Consider the following 22572-nt stretch of genomic DNA (forward strand, 5'->3'; position numbering starts at 1 on the left):
ATTGTAGTTTACTGTGTGGAGCAGGTGCACAGGCAGGCGGAAGGTTACCATGAAAAGCTGGAGGTCACATCACGGAAACACACGTGTGTTAAGATGAATTGATTGCTGTCAATTTGAACAAGGCGAGTTGTTTGTGTCTGTTAGGTTTTGTCGCAGACATTTCTCATTTCAAGTCTGTTTTGTTTGAACGAGGAAGTTTGAGTTCAATAAAACAGTTTCTTCAGTCCAGTTTAAACGGATGCAATCTTCCATAAACTTTGTCAGAAAGTAGTATTGCTCCCGCGTGTCTCTCCTCCCCCCCTTGAGGAAACAAACGCGTATCCGCGCGCGCGCAGAGCGGATACAGCGCACAGTTTGCGGTGAGCTGTCTGTCTCTCTGTCAGTGAGCCTGCGCGGCTCAATGTGCGACAGCAGGAGGAAGACAGACAGACAATTATCGTGGCTTAAGGTTGGCCTGGATGGCACCGACGTCCCGCTGAGCGCGAGCTGCAGAGCACCCAAGTGGCGAGTAGGGGGGTGGGTGGGGGGGCTGTACGTGAAACTTAAAGAGGTCGGGATGGACGGAAAAGGCACCCTGAAGATGTTCAGGAAGAAACGGGAACTCATCAAGACGCCATCCATCTCGAAGAAGAGCCGAGCAGGAAGCCCTGGTCCGCAGAGCGGCGCCCAGTCTGTGAGTAGCGCATCACTTCTGGTTTGTGTGTGTGTGTAGTGTCAGATGACCTTCAGCTGGAGGGGACCGGCTGCAGACAGAGCTCAGTACCAGGAGTGACAGTGTGTGTGTGTGTGTGCGCGCGCGTGCTTGTGTGTGAGTTTGAATACTGTTAAATCAAGTTTTGTTTAAATCTGAAAGATCTGAGCTGGTGTGATGAGGGTGAGAAACTGAATAGTGTGAAACTATTTGTGCCATTATAATGCCACACAGCTAAATAATTAAAACTAACTGTGTGTGTATCTGGCTCATTTCTGGCACATAGGAAGTATCTTGTGTGGGGTTTTTTAACACCAAGAGAGGCAGGCTACAACGCGTGTGTGTGTGTGAGTGTATGCGTGTGAAAGCTCTTGCCCGATCAGTTTCAAAACTTGACTAGTAGAATGGGGACAAAGCTTTAGAGGGAAGGAGCATGCTGAAACGTGGTGGCAAAAATAGCTACAACCCTTACTCTACGAGTCAGAGAGTTAAGAAAGCCGAGTCTAAAGGCAAGGACATACTGGACATACTGCCTAACAAGCACAATGTATGGCTTAAGCAGGTACGTGTGAGCATATACAAATGAGATCTTATCTGTCTACAACTGATGGCAAATACGCAGGGATGCTTTGTTGTGAAACCTTGTTGTAGAAATGTGAAATTCTTCAACCAGTGAAAAGATATTTGCATTATTTGTCATAGTGACAAATAATCCTTTGCTTTGCCTCATATTTCAGGCCTACATGGACTATAATCTAACTTTATAAGTGTGAGATGAGTGAGATTAACCGGGCAAAGCAAACATCTTCATGAGCTTTTATGTCTGTTTTGTAGACACATGAGAAGGTCGTTTCCACTCCTGCAAATATCACTATTCATAGTCCAAACAGTAAATGACATTTCTGTGTTTCTGCGCCGTGCTCAGTTTGCCACACCCGTCAGCCGCTTGGAGTGAGGAAGTGTTGCACAACGCGGCACAGGATCTTGCGAAAGTCTTCATATGTGTGTTTACCAACAACAGCTTAGCTTGCATTTACGTTGGTCATGTTTGCGCCCTCATGCCATTCAGGTGGAGGCGGATACCTTAAATCGCGTGACCTTTTTTGCTCTTATCTTCCTGTCCTCCCCCAGCTGTCCATTCTCCAGGAGCAGCCCCGGAAAGATGCTGGTGATGCCGCCCTCTCCTCTTCGCCCTCCTCCTCTTCAATGCTTACCCCAACGTCAGACCCCTCCCCATCCTGCCCGGGCACCCCGAGCGCCCAGCAGAGTAAGATGGCAGCGATGCAAGGGGTGGGCTGTCCGTCTCCCATGTCCACCCTGAAGAGACCCACCAGCCTGAGCAGACACGCCAGCGCTGCAGGTCCGGCTCAAAAACACCAGCACCTAATGGTCACATTGTTTATATAGTGAAATATACTCAGATACAGTCTGATACCTCTCCGCTGTACACGTGCAGGCAACACGTTCACACCTGCGCCGAAACGGAAACACAAAGCCAATCTGTAGAGAGAGACATCTCAAGGTGTCAAATGTTCAAAATACCTTTTGTCTACTGGAAATTTACCAACAGGCAACTGATTTTTTTTTTTTTTAAATTCAAAAAGCCACTTGAGGATTATAAATAAAGTGTGCAAAGATTAATTTTGAAACTTCAATACAATTTAAAGAGTCAGCTATGGTAAAGTAGTGTTCCAAGGACTGTTTTTCCTATCAATAGGCAATCAAGATTAGCATTGCAACCAATTTTTTCAATTTATTGTGGAGAAAATGATGAAATGGCAGTTTACCAGAGGATAAGGCAGCAAATTCTCATATTTCAGAAGCTGAAACTAGAGAATGTTTGTTATTTTTTTCTTGATAAATAGCTTAAACAATCAAATATCAAAATCATAGTCGATGAGTTTTCTGTTTGTGGTTTCAGCGTTACACTGGACGTTAAACGCTTGAGTCATTGTGCTCCGTCGTGTCTCCTCAGGGTTCCCCCCTCTCCAGTCGTGGGTGTTCACTAAAGGCCAGGGGAAAGGAGCCTTGACCCCGACCCCTCCGTCCGATGGTCCTGAGAGCACGGCCATTGAGGTTGAGGATATCCCAGCCCTGCTGAGGGACGTGGCGCGCTTCGCTGAGGCCGTGGAGAAACTGAAGGATGTCGTGCTGACTGAAGGTAAGAACTGTGAACGATTTAAGTTTTTTTTTTTTTTTGTCCACAAACTTCCACCAGCCAGGCACAGTTCACAGAGGGGTGAGACGCAGGCACAGATATTTCTGAATGAGTCGGGCTCCTGTCTGTCTTGAGAGATGGGTCCATTTTTGCCAAATGACAAGTCAGAGAAACTTGTGAAAGGAAATGCATTGTGGGTGGATCTGGGTTTGGAACAAACGCTCTGAGAATGAGTCCTGATCCTCCTTTTGCTGCGCTGTGATCACAGAGCTGAAGACATGAATAATGCCTGTTTTCACAACATAAAACACTGTTGAGCGATGATGCCTGGTGACAGTGTGTCATTGTTTCTGATTGGTGTCATTGTTGTATGTACATGTGAACTCCTAAATTATGGGAACAAGTTATCCTGCAGACAGAACAATAGTGTTTGACTTCTCTCTTCTCCATTTTGACACAAAGAGGACAAAGAATCCACAGGAGGCTTCTGTCACTCCTACATCAGTCCTGTTCGCCCACTAGGGTTTATAGATTTTGATGGTACAAGTATAGTCTGGAGGAAAAAAATCACTTTTTCACAATTATTATGCATTAATTTATTTCACAATACTACAAATGGATGAAACCACATGAGTTTAGAGCTGAACTGCAGCATTATCAGAGGTAGTCTCAGGCTAAAAGTGAAATAAGAAAAATGTAATAAATAAACCACACCAAGATAAACTTCAACTGGACATTGCAGTAATGACTTAAATTGATTTCTAATATATAAAAAACAGTATTTTTTATTATCAGCTCAAGATGAACTTTTTTGAAGTTAGTAATATTTTCCCCTGGTGGAAAATATTACTAATGTTGGTAGTAAACTGAAGTGTTTTTATTATCAACTGTCATCCATGCCTATTTTCTAAAATTAATTTTTAATAATCTATTTTAATAATGTAATTTTAAATGAGGCTTGAAAAAAAATCCTGTTTATTATTGTTTATTTTTTTTGCAGTGTTAGTGAAAATGAAAGAAAGAAATTGAGAATATCTCTTACGCAGGTGTTATTAACCACTGAATTGCGACTAATTAGATCAGATGGTGTATTGCTGGAAGTCTATGTCAACACATGTGCGTTGCGTTTGGGGGGGGGGAGGAGGGGTTCGTGGTATAGAAGGGCGGAGCCACCCTGCACCAGCAGTTTACAAGTGGCTCTAAGCTTCCTCTCTCCAAATGAAAGGCTGCGTTTCCGCTGCGCCCACAGTGTCGACCGCACTCTTGTCTCCAGCAGGAAGCCAGCTTCTTGTTTACTGCAGCCTCTTATACACATTCTTCCTCCTGCGCAAGGCAGCAACGCTTAAAATGGAAAAACACCTAAACTTTCCTTGTGGACTAGATACCACTTGTTCAGACATAACGCCACCTGCTACACACGTTTGACCTAAAAAGAACAGGCGCTTTAGTTTTGAGTTTCAAGTCGTAAAGCTCTCGCATCAGGTTGTTTTCTCAGGTTTCTTTTTTCAAGCAGAGATACGTGGTGAAAAGAAGAGACAGAAAGAGCTGTTTACGTGTCTTTCTGCCTTCTGTTATCTGACTCTGTTCTGTCACGTTCTCCACCCAGAGTGAGCTTTCTAAACAGGAAGCCATGATGGATAGCCTCTGACAGAAAGGCCTCGTCTACACTTCCTCCTCTGATAGGCTGGCTGCATCACGGTGACGCGCCGCCACCCCTCCTCTTAATCAGCAGCACAATCAAGAGTTTTAGCCACGTCTCCTGCCCACTGCCATCCAGGGACCGTTAGGTTCCACTTAATTTCTTAAACATTTTACCTCCTAAATGTTTTTTTGTAAAATTAAGGTGATTTCCTTTCATGAGCTGCAGAAAGCAGATGTGGTAGAGTACCAGAATTAGTTTCTAATCTTGCAAAACAATAGAAAAGACCACATCCTCTCTGGCACAATGTTCAGGTCACTCTGTTCTTACTGTGCTACTGCTGCACAGACACTCTGACACACATTTTCTGACAGACAGTGGAAGGATGGAGGATCAGCTGCCCTCTGGCCTTCTCTGGGAGCGAGCTGGCTCAATTAGCAGAAGGCCATACGGAGGATTATGAGGTTGCAGAAAAAAGTTAACAAAACCAGTGTGTGTGTGTGTGTGTGTGTGTGTGTATGAGGAGGAAATGAGACTGCAGATGTGTCACCAGTTACATCAAAGCAGAGAAGCTGGCACGGCGCTCGACTCGACCTGTCTGACACTCAGACTTATTTGCTCGTTATCGCTGTCTGCACTCAGACACTGTTTCTCTGCCGCTCCTCTCCACTGCGCACCAACTTAAAGGAGCGTACTGCAGATTGTTGACCATTAACTCTCTGATTTTCACATTACTGATGAACATTTTTACAAATGTACCACGATTCTTTCGGGCTGACGTTCACACCTTCCATACCGCAGCACTGGACAAACATTGACTTGCAGAGACTTAGAGGATGGGTTCACAGTTTTTCATGCCCTAAAACGATAGTCAGGTGGCCGAATGAACATTGAAATAGGATTTTCTTGCTGTAATCATTCCTCCTGATCATACTGACCATTATGAGATCCCTTCATAATGCACCTACAATGTAAGTGATATGGGGGGGAGGGGATGAATTTAAAAGTTTATCTGAAGCTAATATGAGGCTTCAGCCACCAAATTAGTCAAATCAAGTGGATATCTTTTGAAAGTTAGTCTTTTTAGTGCCAAATTCCCTCTTTTGTTACGGTCTGTTACCACATTTCAACAGAGAAACATCGTCTGAGGAAACACAAAGAGCGAATTTTATACTAAAAAGACAGTAACTGTGGAAGATATCCACTGTATTTGACTAATTTGGTCAGCTGAAGCCTCATATTACCTTAAGATATTTTTTTTTAAATACATTTTTTCAAAAAACAAGGACTGTGGATTTTGTCCCCAATCACTTACATTATAAGTGCATTTGGAGGGATCTTCTAATAATCAGTATGAACGGGAGGAATGATTACAGTGAGCAACACCTTTTTTCAATATTCATTTGGACATCTGACTATTGTTTGAAGACAGGTGTGAAAATTGTGAACCTGTCCTTTAAAGGGGGTACTCTACTAATTTAGTACTTCACCTCAATAAAGTTGGGATGTTCAAAGACAAAGCAGCAGAGACTCTGATGCTGACTTTTAGTCTCTTTGGGGGGTCAAACTCCAGCAACCCTGGATTCTGTGTTTCCCAAAATGCAACTTGATAGATTCTTTAAGATTCTTTTAGATTCTCCTTATTAATGCTCAGTTGTTTGTATCATAGGCTTTCTGTTATAAATTTAAAGTCTCAAGCAGAAACTCAGATCTATTTTTTGGGTAAGGCTTAGAAATCTCCCTCCACAGCCACAGAAGACATTATACAACCGTTTTGACAGGCTGAGTGGTACCTCTCATGACCAGGAAACTGAACTTGCCCCTTTTAAAACGGAGATGCAAAATTCACCGCAGTGAACACTTGATGTACTTTATTTTTTGTCCAACATTACCATCCAGTTGTAATGCATTTTTTTTAGTAGGGACCATTTCAAACTCTTCCTTGTTGCACTCATGGACACTCTGGACATCTGATCAAGGATTGTATAACTCCCCTATCAGTGCTGGTCACTGGTTTACATGCAAGAGCTTTCTACATCGAACTGAGACATGTACTTTCTTTATCCTTTCTGTTGTTGTTGCACTGCTGTGGGCTGGGAGGAACAGCATTTCCACATTTTTTGGGAGGGGTGGTTTTTGGGGGGTTTTTTTGTGTATGCAAATACACAAGAAAATGACAAACTAAATCTTGAATCTTGAAATATGAGTAGGGGAAAAAGAATCTCAGATGTGAGAGCCTTGAAGGCACAACAGAAGAGCAATTTCACAATGGTCCCTGTTTGCAACTGTCTTATCATGCAATGATAACATGACACAAAAAAAATAAAGGCAACTAAATACTTGTGATTGATTGAACCAAACATCCAAAACCAGTCCTACTCAGCCTGTTCTGTCTCTTCTGGTTTCCTGCTCGTCTCACCCATCTCCCGTTCCCTCCCTCCCACTCTTCCAGGGAAGGAGAGTCAACGGCCCGTGGCCCATGAGTGTTTGGGAGAGGTGCTGCGTGTGCTGCGCCAGGTTATTAACACCTACCCTCTGCTCAACACCGTGGAGATCCTCACTGCAGCTGGCAAACTCATATCCAAAGTCAAAGGTCAGTCAGTTGTACAGAGACGCCCTCAGCCATAAACACAATGTATGGAAAACACATGCAGAGAGAAGGATGTACGAAAAGAAGAATATGTTTTTTTATTTTACTTGTTTATTCATAATTCACTTGGGGAAATGCTGATGAAATAAGATTTAATATTCTATAATTTAATAAATTCATAAAATCTAGTTTTATACATATGCTGTAAACATAATTTAACCTAATTTAAATATATTTTCTGAATATATTTCTAATTCATGGAATAGAAGTAGAAATAAAACTGATTAAGTCATGCTTTATGTTACATGGATTACAGACTATTTATTTATGACCTGAATCTTAAATACAAAGCTGACAAACAGATGCACCTGTAGATGTTGTTGTTGTTGTTGTTTGGTTGATTAATGTGTCTGAATAATCCCAAGAGGGACGGGTCTTATAAACGGCCAGACAGGAAAATAAAGCTGTTGATTCACAAACATAAATTTCATCCATCATCCTCAGTCAACATATACAGTACCAGTCAAAAATTTGGACAACTTTTCTCATTCAAGTGAACAGGATGGTGTGTTCAAACATGTGACTGGTACTGTACGTCTGGCAGTTGGTCACCACTGTTAATCAAACCACACCTGAAACCTGAACACATGCCTGGCTGTGATTTTTTTTTTTTTTCAGGTTTCCACTACGAGGCCAGTAACGAGGCAGACAAAAAGGAGTTTGAGAAGGCAATAGAAACCATTGCAGTTGCTTTTAGCAGCAAGTGAGTATCTGCTACACCTTTTTTTTTTACAATAGGTATGATCATCAAATTATAACCTTTTTAAACCTATAATAATCCACTGCTATTTGATCTTGCTTGTACCTATAGACGGTTATTGTCCTCGCTCCAATGACTGTATGAGAATGTCAGTGATGTGTCAGTTGATCCATATCAGTGTCTGAACAGGCATTACTCATTTTACAGCCAGAAGACGCAAGTATTACGCACGTTTGTATGTGTGTGTTAATGCGTACAAAGTAATCCGTTGTTGGGAATTGGAGAGAGAAGTGCAGCGATGGTGACACATTTGCATGAGGCAGAGCTGAAAACAGGAAGTGGTTTTCTTTCTACCGTATGACACAAAACCAAATCTTGAAAAAGTTGTTCACTACCTGGGTGCTAAATGAACAGATTGACAACAGGGAGAGGATAAATCATCGAGAACATTTTCTTTATTTGGACATTGAGATGCTTAAAAAAAAGCAATGGAGACCAAATAAATTATTAAATGTAACAACTATGAAATCTGTTTTTCTAAGATGAATAATTTTTAACTGAATTTATCCATCTTTAAAAAAAAATAATGACAACAAAAGTCAACATTGAGAAGACAAATTTGTCAGTATTCTTGTATATTTGCAGTATCACATGCTTGTGATACGGGCCTGTTACGGGTTTAGACATGTCAGAGCTTTAGGAGGAAGTGAGCTGGCAGAGACAGTTGAAATCTGCCTGACGAGTCTGTTTCCTCATTCTCTTCTCTGCTCTTCCTCTGCTTGACCCCTTTCTGTTAACAGAAAACACACCAAGATGGAGATTCCACTTCCACAAGTCAACCACATGAAAATGAGAGCTGGCACAAGGGTTTTAGAAAAAAATAATTAAAAAGTAATTTTGAGGACAGAGAAAAAGAGAGTTCTGATAGACACAAGTAACTCAGATCAAACTGTCATTTCCTGTCTCTGTACCTGTTGAGATTTCCTACAATGGCTTCTTCCTCTTTTTCTCTTTCGTTTTTGAAAATCTGCTCAATGCGTCCCCTGTCGGTCAATTTTCACAAACACATGCTTATCGCTGAGAAGACGTGCATTCTTCTCACCATGATCTCTCATCACAACCCATATTACATGTCCAGTATATTTGTGCTTTTGCCAAAGTTGCTGATGTCAAGCTGTGTCTATTGTGTTTCCTATCAGTGTGTCTGAACTGCTGATGGGAGAGGTGGACAGCAGCACGCTGCTCTCCCTGCTGCCCACTGAGAAGAGCAGGGTGAGTGCCACCACTGTCATCCCATTTGTACATTTCAAAAACTGTAGGATTCATACACAGTGATTAAATATCTCTTCAATTCCCATCTTTCCTCTGAGTGGAAATAAAAAACTCCCTCAATTGATGACGAGCCTAGATCTGTGCTCGTCAGTAATGAATCATCTTTGTGCTTTGTAGTCGATGGAGAACTTGTACGCTGCGACGGGCCAGGGAGGAGACGGCAGCCACTTCAGGAGCGACATGCAGGACATGGGTAGGCAGTGACTCACTCTCCCTCTTATTAACTCTTAGGTGCCATTTGTGACACCTGCTGCTTCTCACTTTTTCTCCCTTTTTACACATTTTTATAAAAACGCTACTTCTCATGATTAATCTTTGATATTTTCATATGAACATCTGTAAGTTTGTGCCCTCAGTCATCTAGATTGTAGTGACCAAACCTTTTTTATAAGATCATGAAAGCTTTTACCTTTGTTGCTTCACACACTGGATGGCAAGTCTCCCCCCACAGATGTAAATACTACTTTAACACTAATGTGTTAAACAGCAAGATTGACAGCTGATGGATTTGACAGCCATATCCTTCATAAACTGAACAGATAAATCCAACAGGAGAACCCGCGGAAAGTTTATTTCATTACAGAAAATCAAAGAAATAAGTTTATAAGTGAGCTCAAAATAAGTTGGAGACAGTCGCTTTAACTCTGAATCTTCACACCCTAGCTGCAAACTCTCGCCTCCTACAAGTCATAATCAGCCAAAAAAGTGTTTGTTGTCATAGTGATGAGTTGTGCAGTGACCCATGTTTGTTTATTTGACGCACAGCCAAAGCTGAGGAAGTGGACGTGATCCTCCAGCGCAGCGAAGGAGGGGTGGACTCTGCTCTGCTTTATGCCAAAACCATTTCCAAGTACACAAAGGACCTGATAAGCTACGTGGAAAAGCGAACCTCACTGGGTGGGAGCGCTGAGACAATTTGTGGATTATTCGATTGGTCATTTGAAAGAAAATAAATTTGTGACGATATTTATCCTGTAAAAAAGAATATTGCTCGCTAAACAGTTTTATATCATTGTAAATATGATAGGTTTGGGTTATTTAACTGTCGGTTAGAAGAAAATAACACACTTTAAGATACAGGTTTGTTTCTTTGCAGCTTGTGATTAGTATTTGTAATTATTTAGATTTTATAAATAATTAATCATGAATTGATAATGAATAGAGTGAATGATTAGCAAGTGGTTGAACTACCCGTGACATTTGATTCTGTTCTGTTTTTACCAGAGATGGAGTTCTCCAAAGGCCTCCAGAGATTATACCAGTCCTGCAAACACAGCATAACACATGTAAACCTCATTTATTTCACCTCTAAAGATACTATTACAAAATTTTTTTTTAAAAAAGCAATATGACATTTAATCCCTCTGTCATCGATTATCAATCATTATCATTTGCTCCCTCCAGCCCCATATGCCCCTCTTCTCCATCTACTCTCTGGCTCTGGAGCAGGACCAGGAGCAGAGTGTGGGTCTGCAGCAGGCCACCACCACCCTGCACAGCCAGACCTTCATCCAGGTACTGAAGTCACTCATTACCTACCGCTGCTGGTGATACTGGAGTGTTTTATTGCATCAGTATGTGGTACCTGAACCCCCATGCACCGTTTTGCTGTGCTGCTCTTACTTGAAATGCACCCACAACATTTGAACTCAACACACTTTCCATAATGTGACATCTCTTCCAATCAGGACTGCCCCTGCACCCCTCATGTCTCATATCTGTCTGTATGTTTACTTGTTCCTGCAGCCTCTAATGCAGCGTAAACAGGAGCATGAAAAGAAACGGAAGGAAATCAAGGAACACTGGATCCGAGCTAGGAGAAAACTGGTACGATCCGTTCTTCTGTGTACGTGTGCACGTTGCGCTATGTGTTTACACTGTTATGTTTGTCTGACTCTCTAGTAATAATAAGAAATGACCTAAGACCTAACTTTATTTGCTTTATTTTGTGTGTGTGTGTGTGTGTGTGCGTCTGTCTTTAGATGGAGTGTGAGGCAAACCTTCGGAAGGCCAAACAAATCTACATGACCCGCTGCGAGGAGTACGACAAGGCCAAAACAGCAGCCAGCAGAGCAGAGGAGGAGGGAGGAGGATCCACAGCCAAGTCTGTGGAGAAGAAGAAACGATTAGAGGAAGAGGCTCGCAACAAGGTTCTTATCACTACCTACGACTTGATTTTATATCCGTGACTGTTGTTTCACAGCTACATCATCTAGGAAGTATATGTAGTTCTTCAGCAGTGTATGATTATGTGAAATTGAAATGATGATTGAAACTTTTTTTTTTTTTTTTTAATCAGTGTATTAAGGTGAAAGATGTCTCCCTCTAAACAAGAAAACAAAACACACGAAGTAAACTGAAAATTAAAAAATTGCAATGTGTGTCTTTGTGTAGGCAGACGAGGCGGAGGCCACCTACAAGACCTGTATAGCAGATGCCACCACTCAGCTGCATGAGCTGGAGCACACAAAGGTCACAGTGCTGAGACAGCTGCAGGACGTCATCAAGCAGAGCGACCAGACCCTCCGCTCGGTCAGAACAAACACACACACACACACACACACCCTCATCGCTACGACAGCATATTCTTAACTTTTTACCTTCTCTCGACTTATACTCTAAAGTTTTTGAGCAGTGATGGAAGCTGGAAATTTTTTTCTTGCTCCTCCGCCAGGCGACCATCTCCTACTACCAGCTCATGCACATGCAGACAGTAGCCCTTCCCGTCCATTACCAGACTCTGTGTGAGAGCAGTAAGCTGTACGACCCGGGCCAGCAGTACGCCGCCCACGTGCGAGACCTGCAGCTACCAGAGCAACCGATGGTCCAATACACATTTGAGGCCTACTCCCCCTCCAGCACATCGTCACAGTAAGAGCAACAATTGACAGCTGTAATCCTGAATTACACGTTTTCTGAATAGGTTTCCAATTGAAATCGTAATAATTCAAATAAAGATATATTTCATCCTCCAGCCATGGCCACAGACCAAGGAACGACAGTTTCAACACAGAGCAGACGAGCAGCACAGACAGCCCCACTGTCAGTGTGGATACAGCAGCAGAGACGCACCACAAGAGTAAGAGACGTCTAACGCTACTGCAGATGTTACTACACTGTGGTTTTGTCAAAACGATTATCAGACATCCAGTCTGTTGCTGAGCTTTTCCTGTAGTTCATTTGTTCATTTCAGTGCAGATTTTAAACAGCAGTTTGAACAGCAGTGAAAACACTAAGCATGTTTGTATCTAAGGTAAAATAACTTTATATATCATGTAGAGATAAACTGAGAAAACCAGATGAAAGTGCTGATGTGGGGCTTTCACACACAGTATTTCATGTAGACCATTAAAACATTTTTTTGAGCTGAAAAAAAGATACCATGCATGAGGAGTAAGGACAGTTTAAAAAGTGCTCAACAAAGGAACATGAATGCATAGATAGTTTTACAAGTGGCAAAATGAAATAGAAAATATCAGTGAGGATTGTATTTAGCTGAGCAAACCCACTATGTTTTATACTCACTATTCCCATATACTTCTTTTGTTATCCGCAGGGAAGGGCCATAAGTCCTGGGATTCAATAGTGAGCGATGACAGTATTGGAGGAGAGGGAGGCCTGGAGTCTCCCACTGCCAGCACAAGTAAGCTACAGCTCAGTGCTGTTGTACAGATTCACAGTAACAAACACCAGAATATCTCATTTATAAATAACAATAAATGAGAATTGTGTCACCTTTTCCTCAGCTCATGTTCTTAAAAGCACACATAGTAACATATTTAAACTGTATTTATTTATTCTAGGTGACATCAGTAAAATGGCTCGGACGTCATCCACTGGAACAATGTCGTCCAATGAGGATGCAGATGAGAAAGACGGGAATGTTGCCTCATTTGAAAGTCCAAGTAAGATTTACAGATTGTCCTTAATATCATGTGTGAAAATGCATTATCAGTCTTCACATTGCAGGATGTGGGTTTTGTGTGAGTTTTCTGGAGTGTGTATGATGACGGTCATTCTCTTCAGATATGAACGGCATGGATCCTGATGGGGTGGCTTCCACCAGGCCTTTCCGTAACATCGGCTTGTCTAAAGCTGCCCAGACCCACCGGTTGAGGAAGCTACGCACCCCTGCGAAGTGCAGGGAGTGTGACAGCTACGTTTACTTCCAGGGAGCCGAGTGTGAGGAGGTGAGCTCTTCATCATGTCTCAACCTTTCGAGAGTGATTCACATCCCGGAATGTATTTAAAGATAGAAATGTGCAGCTTTTGAAGCGTCTCATTGATGATTAGATGAGGTCCATCTGGTCAACACCTTCTTCTCTGTCTTCAGTGTTTCTTGGCGTGCCACAAGCGTTGTCTGGAGACTCTGGCCATCCAGTGTGGCCACAAGAAGCTGCAGGGCCGCCTGCAGCTGTTCGGCAGAGAGTTCACTGCGGTAGCAAGCTGTGCCAGTGACGGCATCCCCTTCATCATCACCAAATGTATCTTTGAGATAGAGAGACGGGCACTCAAGATGAAGGTGAGAATTTATTTATGCTGCATGTTTGAATCTTTGCTTCAGGTACACACAGAGGCATTTTAAACCGTCTGCTTCCTGCTTGCAGGGCATCTACAGGGTGAACGGGGTGAAGACTCGTGTGGAGAAGCTCTGTCAGGCCTTTGAGAATGGCAAGGAGCTGGTCGAACTGTCCCAGTGTTCGCCACATGACATTAGCAACGTCCTCAAGCTTTACCTCAGACAGGTACACATCACCTCATCAACCAGAGACGTGCGCTAACACATTCTAAGCAGCCCATGATCACAGTTTATGAGAGAGTATAAGTAGTTGTAGTAGTAGTAGTAGTAATCTTCTACTTGTTCAAAGTTTTAGTGTAATAAAGCACATAAACATCCATATATTTATCTTGTTTTTTTAAAAATAATATTTTATTAAACCTCTAACTATCAGAAACATGGAGGACCAAAAGACTGTTGCAAATAATCATAAAGTAGCTCATTATTTTATATTTCACAATTAAGAAGGATTAATTTTAAAAAGTAAACTTGTATGTGTATGTATGTAAAATGCATAAATCAGTCCAGCAAAGGACAAATCCAATTAAAACAGACATACAGTTGAATACGTAAATCAACTTGAAAGTTTTTTTTTTTTTTATTTGCATATTATCTGAACAAGAGTTCTCACTGGCAATCGTCTGGACTTCTTACTGATTGGTTTAATTTGTTCATGAAGTCTGTTAATGTAATTAATTCAATATTAAAAAAATAAATGTTTTATAGTTACTTGCAAGTCTTGCTTCACCACACATTAAATGTTTTGTGTTCATGCTTATTTTAAACCCTCTAACATACTTTTTCCCCGTATCCTTCACCCTCAGCTGCCGGAGCCAATCATGCCATTCCGCATGTACAACAGTCTGATGGGATTGGCCAAAGAGAGTCTGCACAGTGGAGACACACAAGGAGACACACCAGAGGGAGAGGAGGCAGAATCGAGCCGTAGTATCCCAGGAGTGAGCAAGGGGCTGGTGGACCGGGGCCCTGACACAGAACCAGATGTCCTAAACCTAGTGGACAAACTGAGGCAACTTGTGAGCGAGCTGCCCAAGGCTAACGTTGCCACGCTGCGCTACATCATTCGCCACCTTCGTAGGTCAGTAATTATGCCGGTTCTATCTAATAACAGCAGAGACCAGACTGTGCTGAATTGTCATTCATCCCTGACCCTCCTCATGATATATTCCTCCTTCCTTCCAGGATTGCAGAGCTGGAGGAGGATAACAAGATGAGTCCCAGTAACTTGGGTATCGTGTTTGGACCCTCCCTGATGCGTCCGCGTCCAACCGGGGCCACAATATCCCTGTCCTCTCTGGTTGATTACCCCCACCAGGCCCGCATTGTGGAGGCCCTCATAGTCTTCTACTCATCCATCTTCCAGTCTAAAACCTCACAGTCACACAAAACCAGCCGCTCTTCTTCCACCTCCACTCAACAGGTAGCACCCTCTGTCTTCTGTGGATGGATGGTCGTCTCACTAATTATGCGTTTGTCCCAGGAAATATGTGTAACATTTTATAATGCGGGTAGTAACTTTATTAACTGCAGTATTTTTTTATACTGAAATAGACTGCTGAGCCTTTTTAAATTACCATGGGCTGAAGTTTATATGAAATATTGGAGGTAGATTACTGTTTGTAAACCCAAATGATTTGCCTACAATGACAGCTAGAGTAAGAAATGAATTTGACTATTGTTTTCCTGTAGATTACACTTCCTCATTTCTCATTTGCATTGCAGCACATTTTTCAGTTGAACTGACCCGGGCCTGTTATGTGATGGCTCCCCTTTATGTCACTCCAATAGTCAACAGGCAAAAAACAGAAGTGTTAAAATGTCAGTACATCCATTTCCCCATCCAGAGTTATGACCTATAATCTTCTCTTCTGACTTGCATGTTCAACATGCCGTTAGTTATAAAAGACCAGCATAAAAGAATACTGTGATAGATTTCATGTTGAATGACAGTCTTTCCATTTCTTTCAGGGTAGTACTGCAGACAAGACAGGGAGCTCCCCTGATGGAGAGGAGGATGGAAGCAGAGAGGAGCAGAACAAACCAGATTCTGACAAGACGGAGGAGGGATGCAGTAAGTCCTCATGAAGCCTAGATTGTATAATATTGTTATTGGGGCGGCTGTGGCTCCGGAGGTAGAGCTGATCGGCGGTTTGACCCCCAGCTCCTCCAGTCTGCATGTCAAAGTGTCCTTGAGCAAGATACTGAACCCAGAATTGCTCCTGATGTGTCATTAGTGTGTAAAAAGTGCTTTGAGTGGTCAGAAGACTAGAAAGGCGCTATACAAGTACAGTCCATTTACCATGTTGTAGATTCAAATTTACAACTTCTTAGTTCTGTGTAAATAAAAATCAGATCATGATGTCCATGTAGCTCCCATTAAGTTCATTGTATTTAAAAGTTGGCAGAATCACTTCTAAATATATAATTATTATATCAACAGGCCTGTGTTTGAAATGTATGAAATGTATCGCCATGCAGGTAGTTCTCTGGGGTCGCTGGGCTCCAGCGAGCAGCTTCCCGACTCCGACTCAGAGCTGGACGAGAGCGGCCAGCGGACCGCACACTCCCAGATTCTGATAAAGCAGGAGAGCGAGGTAAGCATGGACGACGACCAGCTGAGCTACAGGGACAGCCTGGACCTGTCCAGCCACTCTGCAACCCACACCGATCCAGAACAAGACACAGATCAGGACCAAGAAAACCCAGAAGGAGCGGAGCCGCCCGCGCTGCCAGACAGCGGGCCCCCAGATGACGAAACAGGGACAGAGCAGGATCTGAGCGCCTCACTGGCCGAGCTCAACGTGAACCAGTCAAACAACAACTACCCCTGCTCCCCTATCTTAAGCCTGTCGGGGCATCCGCTGGCACCTCTGTGTGGGAAGAAGTTGCCTCTGACAAGAAACAGGGACAGTGAGCCTGAGTTTGTCTGATATCGTTGTCAAACTCATGACTTGAGCAGCAAGAGTCAGTTTACAGTACAGCAAAATTGAAACAGGGGATTATTTTTAAATGTAGATTAAGAGCAAATTTAAGTTTTTAATCTGTTGCAGCTGTATCGAATTGTCAGAGGAACAGCTGCACGCTTACTGCTGTTTGACGCAATTACTCTGGTCGTTTGAGGTGTCATCCCAAATGATTTAAGCACTCTTGGTATTTTAAAGTGTATTTACTTGTTACTTGCTTGAGGGCTAGTGAGTAGCAAGTCACATCAGAATGCCTGCAAATTCTATTAAAGTGCTGCTGGTTTTATTTCAGGAGTAAAATTAAAAAAATAAAAAAAAAATCAGCCGTTTCTTTTAAATGTTGCCTGTATTGCCTTATGAATGTTCTGTCTATTTTAATAAAGATTCTGTATTTTAAAGTCATCGAAGTCTTGTTGGTTCATTATTGTTGTTTATGATGTTTACAGGTGACAGAAGAGAAAAGGGGAAGTAGGGTTATCAAAAGGTGAGCGGGTAAAATATAATTTAACCAAATGAGTAATTGGTAGCACTGACAAGAAAGCTATGATGTATTCACTTCCTCACAGCGGGAGGGACAACAGAACAATTCATAGCTGTGGACGGTAACTTTGATCTGTGATGTGAGGCAGAATCAGCCGGCCATTTTTAAAAGCTTCAGTCTGGCAGCTACAGCATGGCTTTCAGATGGAGAAAGAGGAAGGTAGGTTTCTAAAAAATCATTACAGCATAATGTCTGTAGATTATAAAGCAACAGATTTGTGTTGTGCTTTAAATTAAAACCTCCTGTTTGTTAAATGGTGAGACTGTGAACTGCATAGGTTAAAGAAAACAACACTCTGTTACATTTTGAATAGTTTATTTTACAAAATCAGTAATTACAAGAAAAACAATTTAAACCACATAAGCCAAAAGCAGAGAGATAATCCGTGGATGAAGGCTGTGTAACATCTTCAGTTTCCTTCACTGGTCCAAAATGTTGATCAGAACAAAATCTGGGAAATAAACACAAACAAAATACTTCCACTTATGTTGGCTGATGACTCCTGTTGTGTCAAATGTGAAGGCATGTAAAAACACGGTTTGACACCTCCAAGACTTTCCAGTTAATTTTGATAACTCGCAACAACATCATCATCATCATCACACTTCATGTATGAACACGTCTTGTTTACACATGAAGTGTGGTGACCTCGCCTAAATCCCAGAACAGACACAAATTCAACACATGCAGAGGTCTTTAAATTTCTAATGCTTTCAAGTACATGAATATAAATAATAGTAAAACAAAAATGACAAAAAGTCTAATATAACACACCAAATTTCATCTCTGATTGTCTTGACCTTAATTAAAGTGTTTGTCCAAGTAACACTTACCTAACTGTCACTGCACCAGTCTGTATGTGATGTACCTTCCAGCTGTTTCACTAGGTCTGATGATCTTTACTACCTGGAAAAGTAGAAGAAAAATAGCAGAACTTCACGTACTTTGACAGCCTCCTGTCTCACTGTTGACAATTAAATTAACATCACAACTAACGTCACAACTATACAGTTTGAACACAAGGTGCTTGTTTTTGTGGGTTGAGTAACATTCAAATGAGAGCTGCTATCTAAATCTACAGGCACGCTTGATGTGCAGATAATAGCCATAACCAGAACGTTGCTACTGCGAAGTCTGATGGGGCAAAAAAACAATGCGGCCAAAACAGTAACAAAGTGGAAATACTCTTAAAACACCTTTAAAACATCATATGACAGATCATGGAAAACAATTTAATAAATGACCGACCCAAGATAAAACACACAGCACCATGCAGCGATAAATGTTTCATGCATTATCTCAATTAGAAGAGTCTACCTGTCCTCTTTTCAAGCCGAAGTAGCGAGCCACAGGGTCCCCAGCTTGGATCCTCGGCAACTGACTTTCCTTTAATTTACTGAGGTAAAAACGTTAAGGAATGTTTCATAAAGACATTAAATACAGCGTGATGGCGGTCTTTAGCTAAATCACCAATTTAATTCTTTATGACAAATAATAAGTATTCTGAAAAAGTGAGTTTTTCATAATATAGCCCCTTTTAAGAAAAATCTTCAGTGCTTGTGACTATGTATTGGGGTCTCGGATGTGCCTATTAAAGCACAAACTGTAAAATGAGACCACCCAAGCCATTCAGATTTGATGCCCATTCTTACATCACATGGGGCAAAGCTAAGGGAAACAAATTTCAGGGCTGGAGCAGGGGACAGCCCCATGCTGACAGACAGCTGATCAGCAGAGCAGAGCTGGATAGTCCTGCGTCACTGCTGCTGCTGTCTCATATTCAAGAGGAATAAACACCTGATCCTGCTCTGATTAGGAGCAGTTTACCAGCAGGAGGAGTTTGTTTATAAAAATTTTGGGATTAAGTGGGTTCATCTTCAATTTAGCCGAACACTATAACACTAGAATCACACACCACCTCCGCTCCTGTCATCGGTAATAAACATCTTAAATGCTGGTGAGTTTGTTGTCGTTGCTGCAGTATTTGTGCCTTTAGATGACCTTATTTTGAGTGTGGATGGAGCAGCTACAATGTTAGCATAGCTCTGATCGATCTGAACTCCATTCAGAAAACAGTTAAGTAGTTCTTTCAGCATCCTTTTGATCCGTTTATTGCAATTAAATCACAGCAAAATCTACGTTTATTTACACTCAAAAAAGCAGTTCTGAACGGGGCTGTTAAGACAGGATGAGACGGCTGCTGTGGTGCTTGATCCTAGTAGTATTTTGACCAAAGCATGTCAGATACATTTAACCCCAGGGAAGTGTGTTAACTTGTGGAAAAGGGGTATTAATATGGCCTCTTTAAGTAATAGTAAGGATACTATCTTGCCAGAAGTTCAGTCACTTCTTCTTTTGTCATGACAATGTGCTCTGGAACAAGCTGAAAGACAAAACAGAAATGCATCAAAAACAAAATGTAATCACACTTCTGAAGCATAGGCTGTAGGCTCATTTAGAAATACATTATCAATGGGATTTTTATACAGTGGACTTCTGAGTATTTTGTTTACCTCATGCTCTGTGATGTTAATAAGCAGCTCCTGTTGTAGAAACTGTTCCAATATATATTTGGGTGCCATGTCTACTAAAGACTATAGAGAGCAAAATGCAAAACAGAGACAGAAATACATAAAGACAATATTGTCACAGCATAATTACAAGAGACATTCAGAAATCATAAACTTGATCCTTTTCATCATATAAAAGTATGTATTGGCATTTAATGTAAATATAAATTCTGCAAATTAGGTGTTTACCTGTTTGGCAGATGGTGTCATACCCATCTGAACAACAATGATGGCTCGTGTGATGTTCTCCTCCTGCATCCTCTGACAGTACATCTTAATCGTTTTGATTCCTACTTTTGGCTCCTCTGATAGGGGACAGAAAAAGATGACTTTATAATTTCACACAGCAGTATGGGTCATACAAATAGATATAAAGTCTGGGTTCATCAGTTTAACTCACAAGTAAATATACTATGCTGGCCTCATTAGCTACAGGACAATTTGTGTAATTAGGTATTCACCTACCAGGAAAGAAAACAAACATCTGGTCGGTGGGGTCATCATTGTGTGCCACCAGCACAGTGAGGTCTGTGCGTCTGGGGCGACCCTCGCTGGGCTTGTCTCCGAACTGACTCTTGAACTCGTCCAGTGTCTGGTCCAACTCGTCCTGTGTCACCAGGTAGCCTCTATCGTGGCAGAGCTGAGGAAGTCAAGGTGAAGCAATAAAATGAGTGAGTGTAACCGTAATGGTAACACAGCAGGCCAGAACAGGCTAGAGATTACAAACCACCATTATTATGATACTGAAGTTAGCTTCCGATTCACAGCTTCTGATTCAGGGTTAAGGGGAAAGTTAAGGGAAACAAAGATAGTGATTTTTATAGGCAGAGTCTGCATTTCTTTTTTTACCACTTACACTTATGTAAAAGTGTTAGACATCATAGAAACCCACTTTCAGATTGTGAAACCTTTATTTTGCTTATGAAAACTGAATTTCACTGCTTTTTTCCCCCATCCAGATCACATTAGACCAGGTCCAGATCAAAAACCACTACACTTAGACCTGTCCAATCTGGACTAGATTGAAAAGAGACTCCAGGGAGTCATTAAAACACAGTTTCAGATTTGTGAATCCTTTATTCTATTTGTGAAAAATATAAAGGAAAGGTGAGAGAACAACGACCATTTTGTATTTAAAAGAAAATTTACCCTATAAAGATATTGTGCGATTGTATTTCAAAAAGGTAAAAATAACTTTTCTACCTTTATTTTTAAGTGAGAAAGGGGAGCTCTACATAGCCATGAGTCGTGTTTTTTTTTCCTTCCATTTTTTACAAATAGAATAAAGGTTTCACACATCTGAAAGTGGGTTTAAACAGTGTTGATGCTTTTACTTCGATGTCTAACATGTTTACAAGTGTATGTGGGGAAAAAACTGAGAATCAGTCGCTAAATTTCATTATTAATGTTTCCCTTAACTTTCCCATTAACCCTGAATCAAAAGCTGACTTCAGCGTCGTCACTACCTGCAACTGTAGGTGTTTACCTTTCCATTTTACATGAAAGGTTGGAGTTAGGTCTATAGTTTGGGTTTATTTCTGCCATTTCTGCGGAAAGAGGTTTGTATCGTGTCGCAGCCTGAGGGTAATTTACAGCTTCCTGAAAGTGTAAATTCAAAGTCTCTTGTTCTCAAAAACAAGATTAAAAAAAGAGCTGCAATTGTACCAACATCAACCCTAAACTGAGGATAAAATCAACTACATCGCCGAAGCTAACTTACATGCTAAGCTAACTAGCGAGCTAAACTATTCATATGTAAATCACCTGCATGATGGTTTTGCGAATCTTCCATAGTCTGTATGTTTCCTCTTCGTCATCCATACTCTCTCAAATGCTTCACTTGTTCTGGATTTAATTCAAACTTCAATTTTTGGTCATCTATCAGATCAGAATATACAAAAACCCTTCCGGCCAAACATGCGACGCACGTTCTCGTTTACCGCACAGACTGATGACGTCCGCTTCTTCTTCTTCTTCTTCTTCTTCTTCTTCTTCTTCTTCTGCGGTGTTTGCCGGGATCCATGTAGTCGCATTACCGCCATCTTCTGGCGTTACTCAGCTCTTACAATGTCCTGATTATAATCTTTGCATTTCCTCCCTTTTTGACGTATACCTATTGCAGTTGGTGATGACATGTTCTACAGTTTCTGGCTCCTGACAATGCCCACAGAGACCAGTTGGTTGTTTCTCCCCCTGACCCCAATGCTGTTGCCGCTCTGTGTTGATTTTTCTCCATACAATGCTCTTTCTCTCTTGTTTGGATAGTTTGATGCAAATGTCTATTTTTTCTTTCCTAAGTCCTTGTTTAGCCAGTTTGTCCACTTTTTCATTTCCCCCTGACATCTATATGAGCTGGGACCCATAAGAATATGATCTTCACGCCTTGTTCTATTGCTCTTAGGTGAATTGTCATTATTTTGACTAATAAAACCTGATGACTATTGGACATACCCAATTTAAGACTAGATAGTCTAGATTGATCTTTATTGTTCAATCCATTCTAGAGCCATAAAAATGGCCTACAACTCAACTGTATAAACAGCTGAGAAATCCGAAGTGCATTTAAATATTTCAATCTTGTGGCTTGGTACTACAACTGCAGACCCTGTACTGTCTGTAGCTGGGTGTCTGACAGTTTCTTCTTCCTTGTTGATTTTTAAAGGCAGTTTGCATCCAAAATGTTGCATTACCGCTGTCTACTGGATTGAAAATAAACCTCAATTCTCCTATCTAATCTAAATTATTATGT

General features: G+C 41.5%; 2 protein-coding genes across 2 annotated transcripts; one reads left to right on the forward strand and one right to left on the reverse strand.

The window, feature by feature from the left end:
- The first annotated feature begins 27 nt into the window (after positions 1-27).
- arhgap45b (Rho GTPase activating protein 45b) lies at positions 28-17114 on the forward strand. Its single transcript, XM_044361485.1, has 24 exons — positions 28-673; positions 1823-2051; positions 2667-2852; positions 6941-7081; positions 7757-7841; positions 9038-9110; positions 9288-9363; positions 9936-10067; positions 10395-10456; positions 10575-10685; positions 10917-10997; positions 11153-11320; positions 11565-11702; positions 11845-12041; positions 12146-12249; positions 12727-12813; positions 12974-13075; positions 13197-13360; positions 13504-13692; positions 13778-13915; positions 14553-14827; positions 14932-15169; positions 15718-15820; positions 16228-17114. Exons 1-24 carry the CDS (start codon positions 401-403, stop codon positions 16677-16679), a joined length of 3804 nt encoding a protein of 1267 aa, XP_044217420.1. The 5' UTR covers positions 28-400; the 3' UTR covers positions 16680-17114.
- A 440-nt stretch (positions 17115-17554) lies between these two features.
- polr2eb (RNA polymerase II, I and III subunit E, b) lies at positions 17555-21793 on the reverse strand. The gene is made up of 8 exons (XM_044362644.1): positions 21588-21793; positions 20289-20463; positions 20013-20128; positions 19767-19847; positions 19578-19636; positions 18571-18649; positions 18087-18159; positions 17555-17704 (listed from the first exon to the last, which is right to left on the reverse strand). The coding sequence occupies exons 1-7, from the start codon at positions 21642-21644 to the stop codon at positions 18094-18096; spliced, it is 633 nt and encodes a 210-aa protein (XP_044218579.1). The 5' UTR covers positions 21645-21793; the 3' UTR covers positions 17555-17704; positions 18087-18093.
- Between the last annotated feature and the right edge of the window lie 779 nt (positions 21794-22572).

Source organism: Thunnus albacares, chromosome 9, assembly GCF_914725855.1.
Source record: "Thunnus albacares chromosome 9, fThuAlb1.1, whole genome shotgun sequence".
Classification (NCBI taxonomy): Eukaryota; Metazoa; Chordata; class Actinopteri; order Scombriformes; family Scombridae; genus Thunnus; species Thunnus albacares.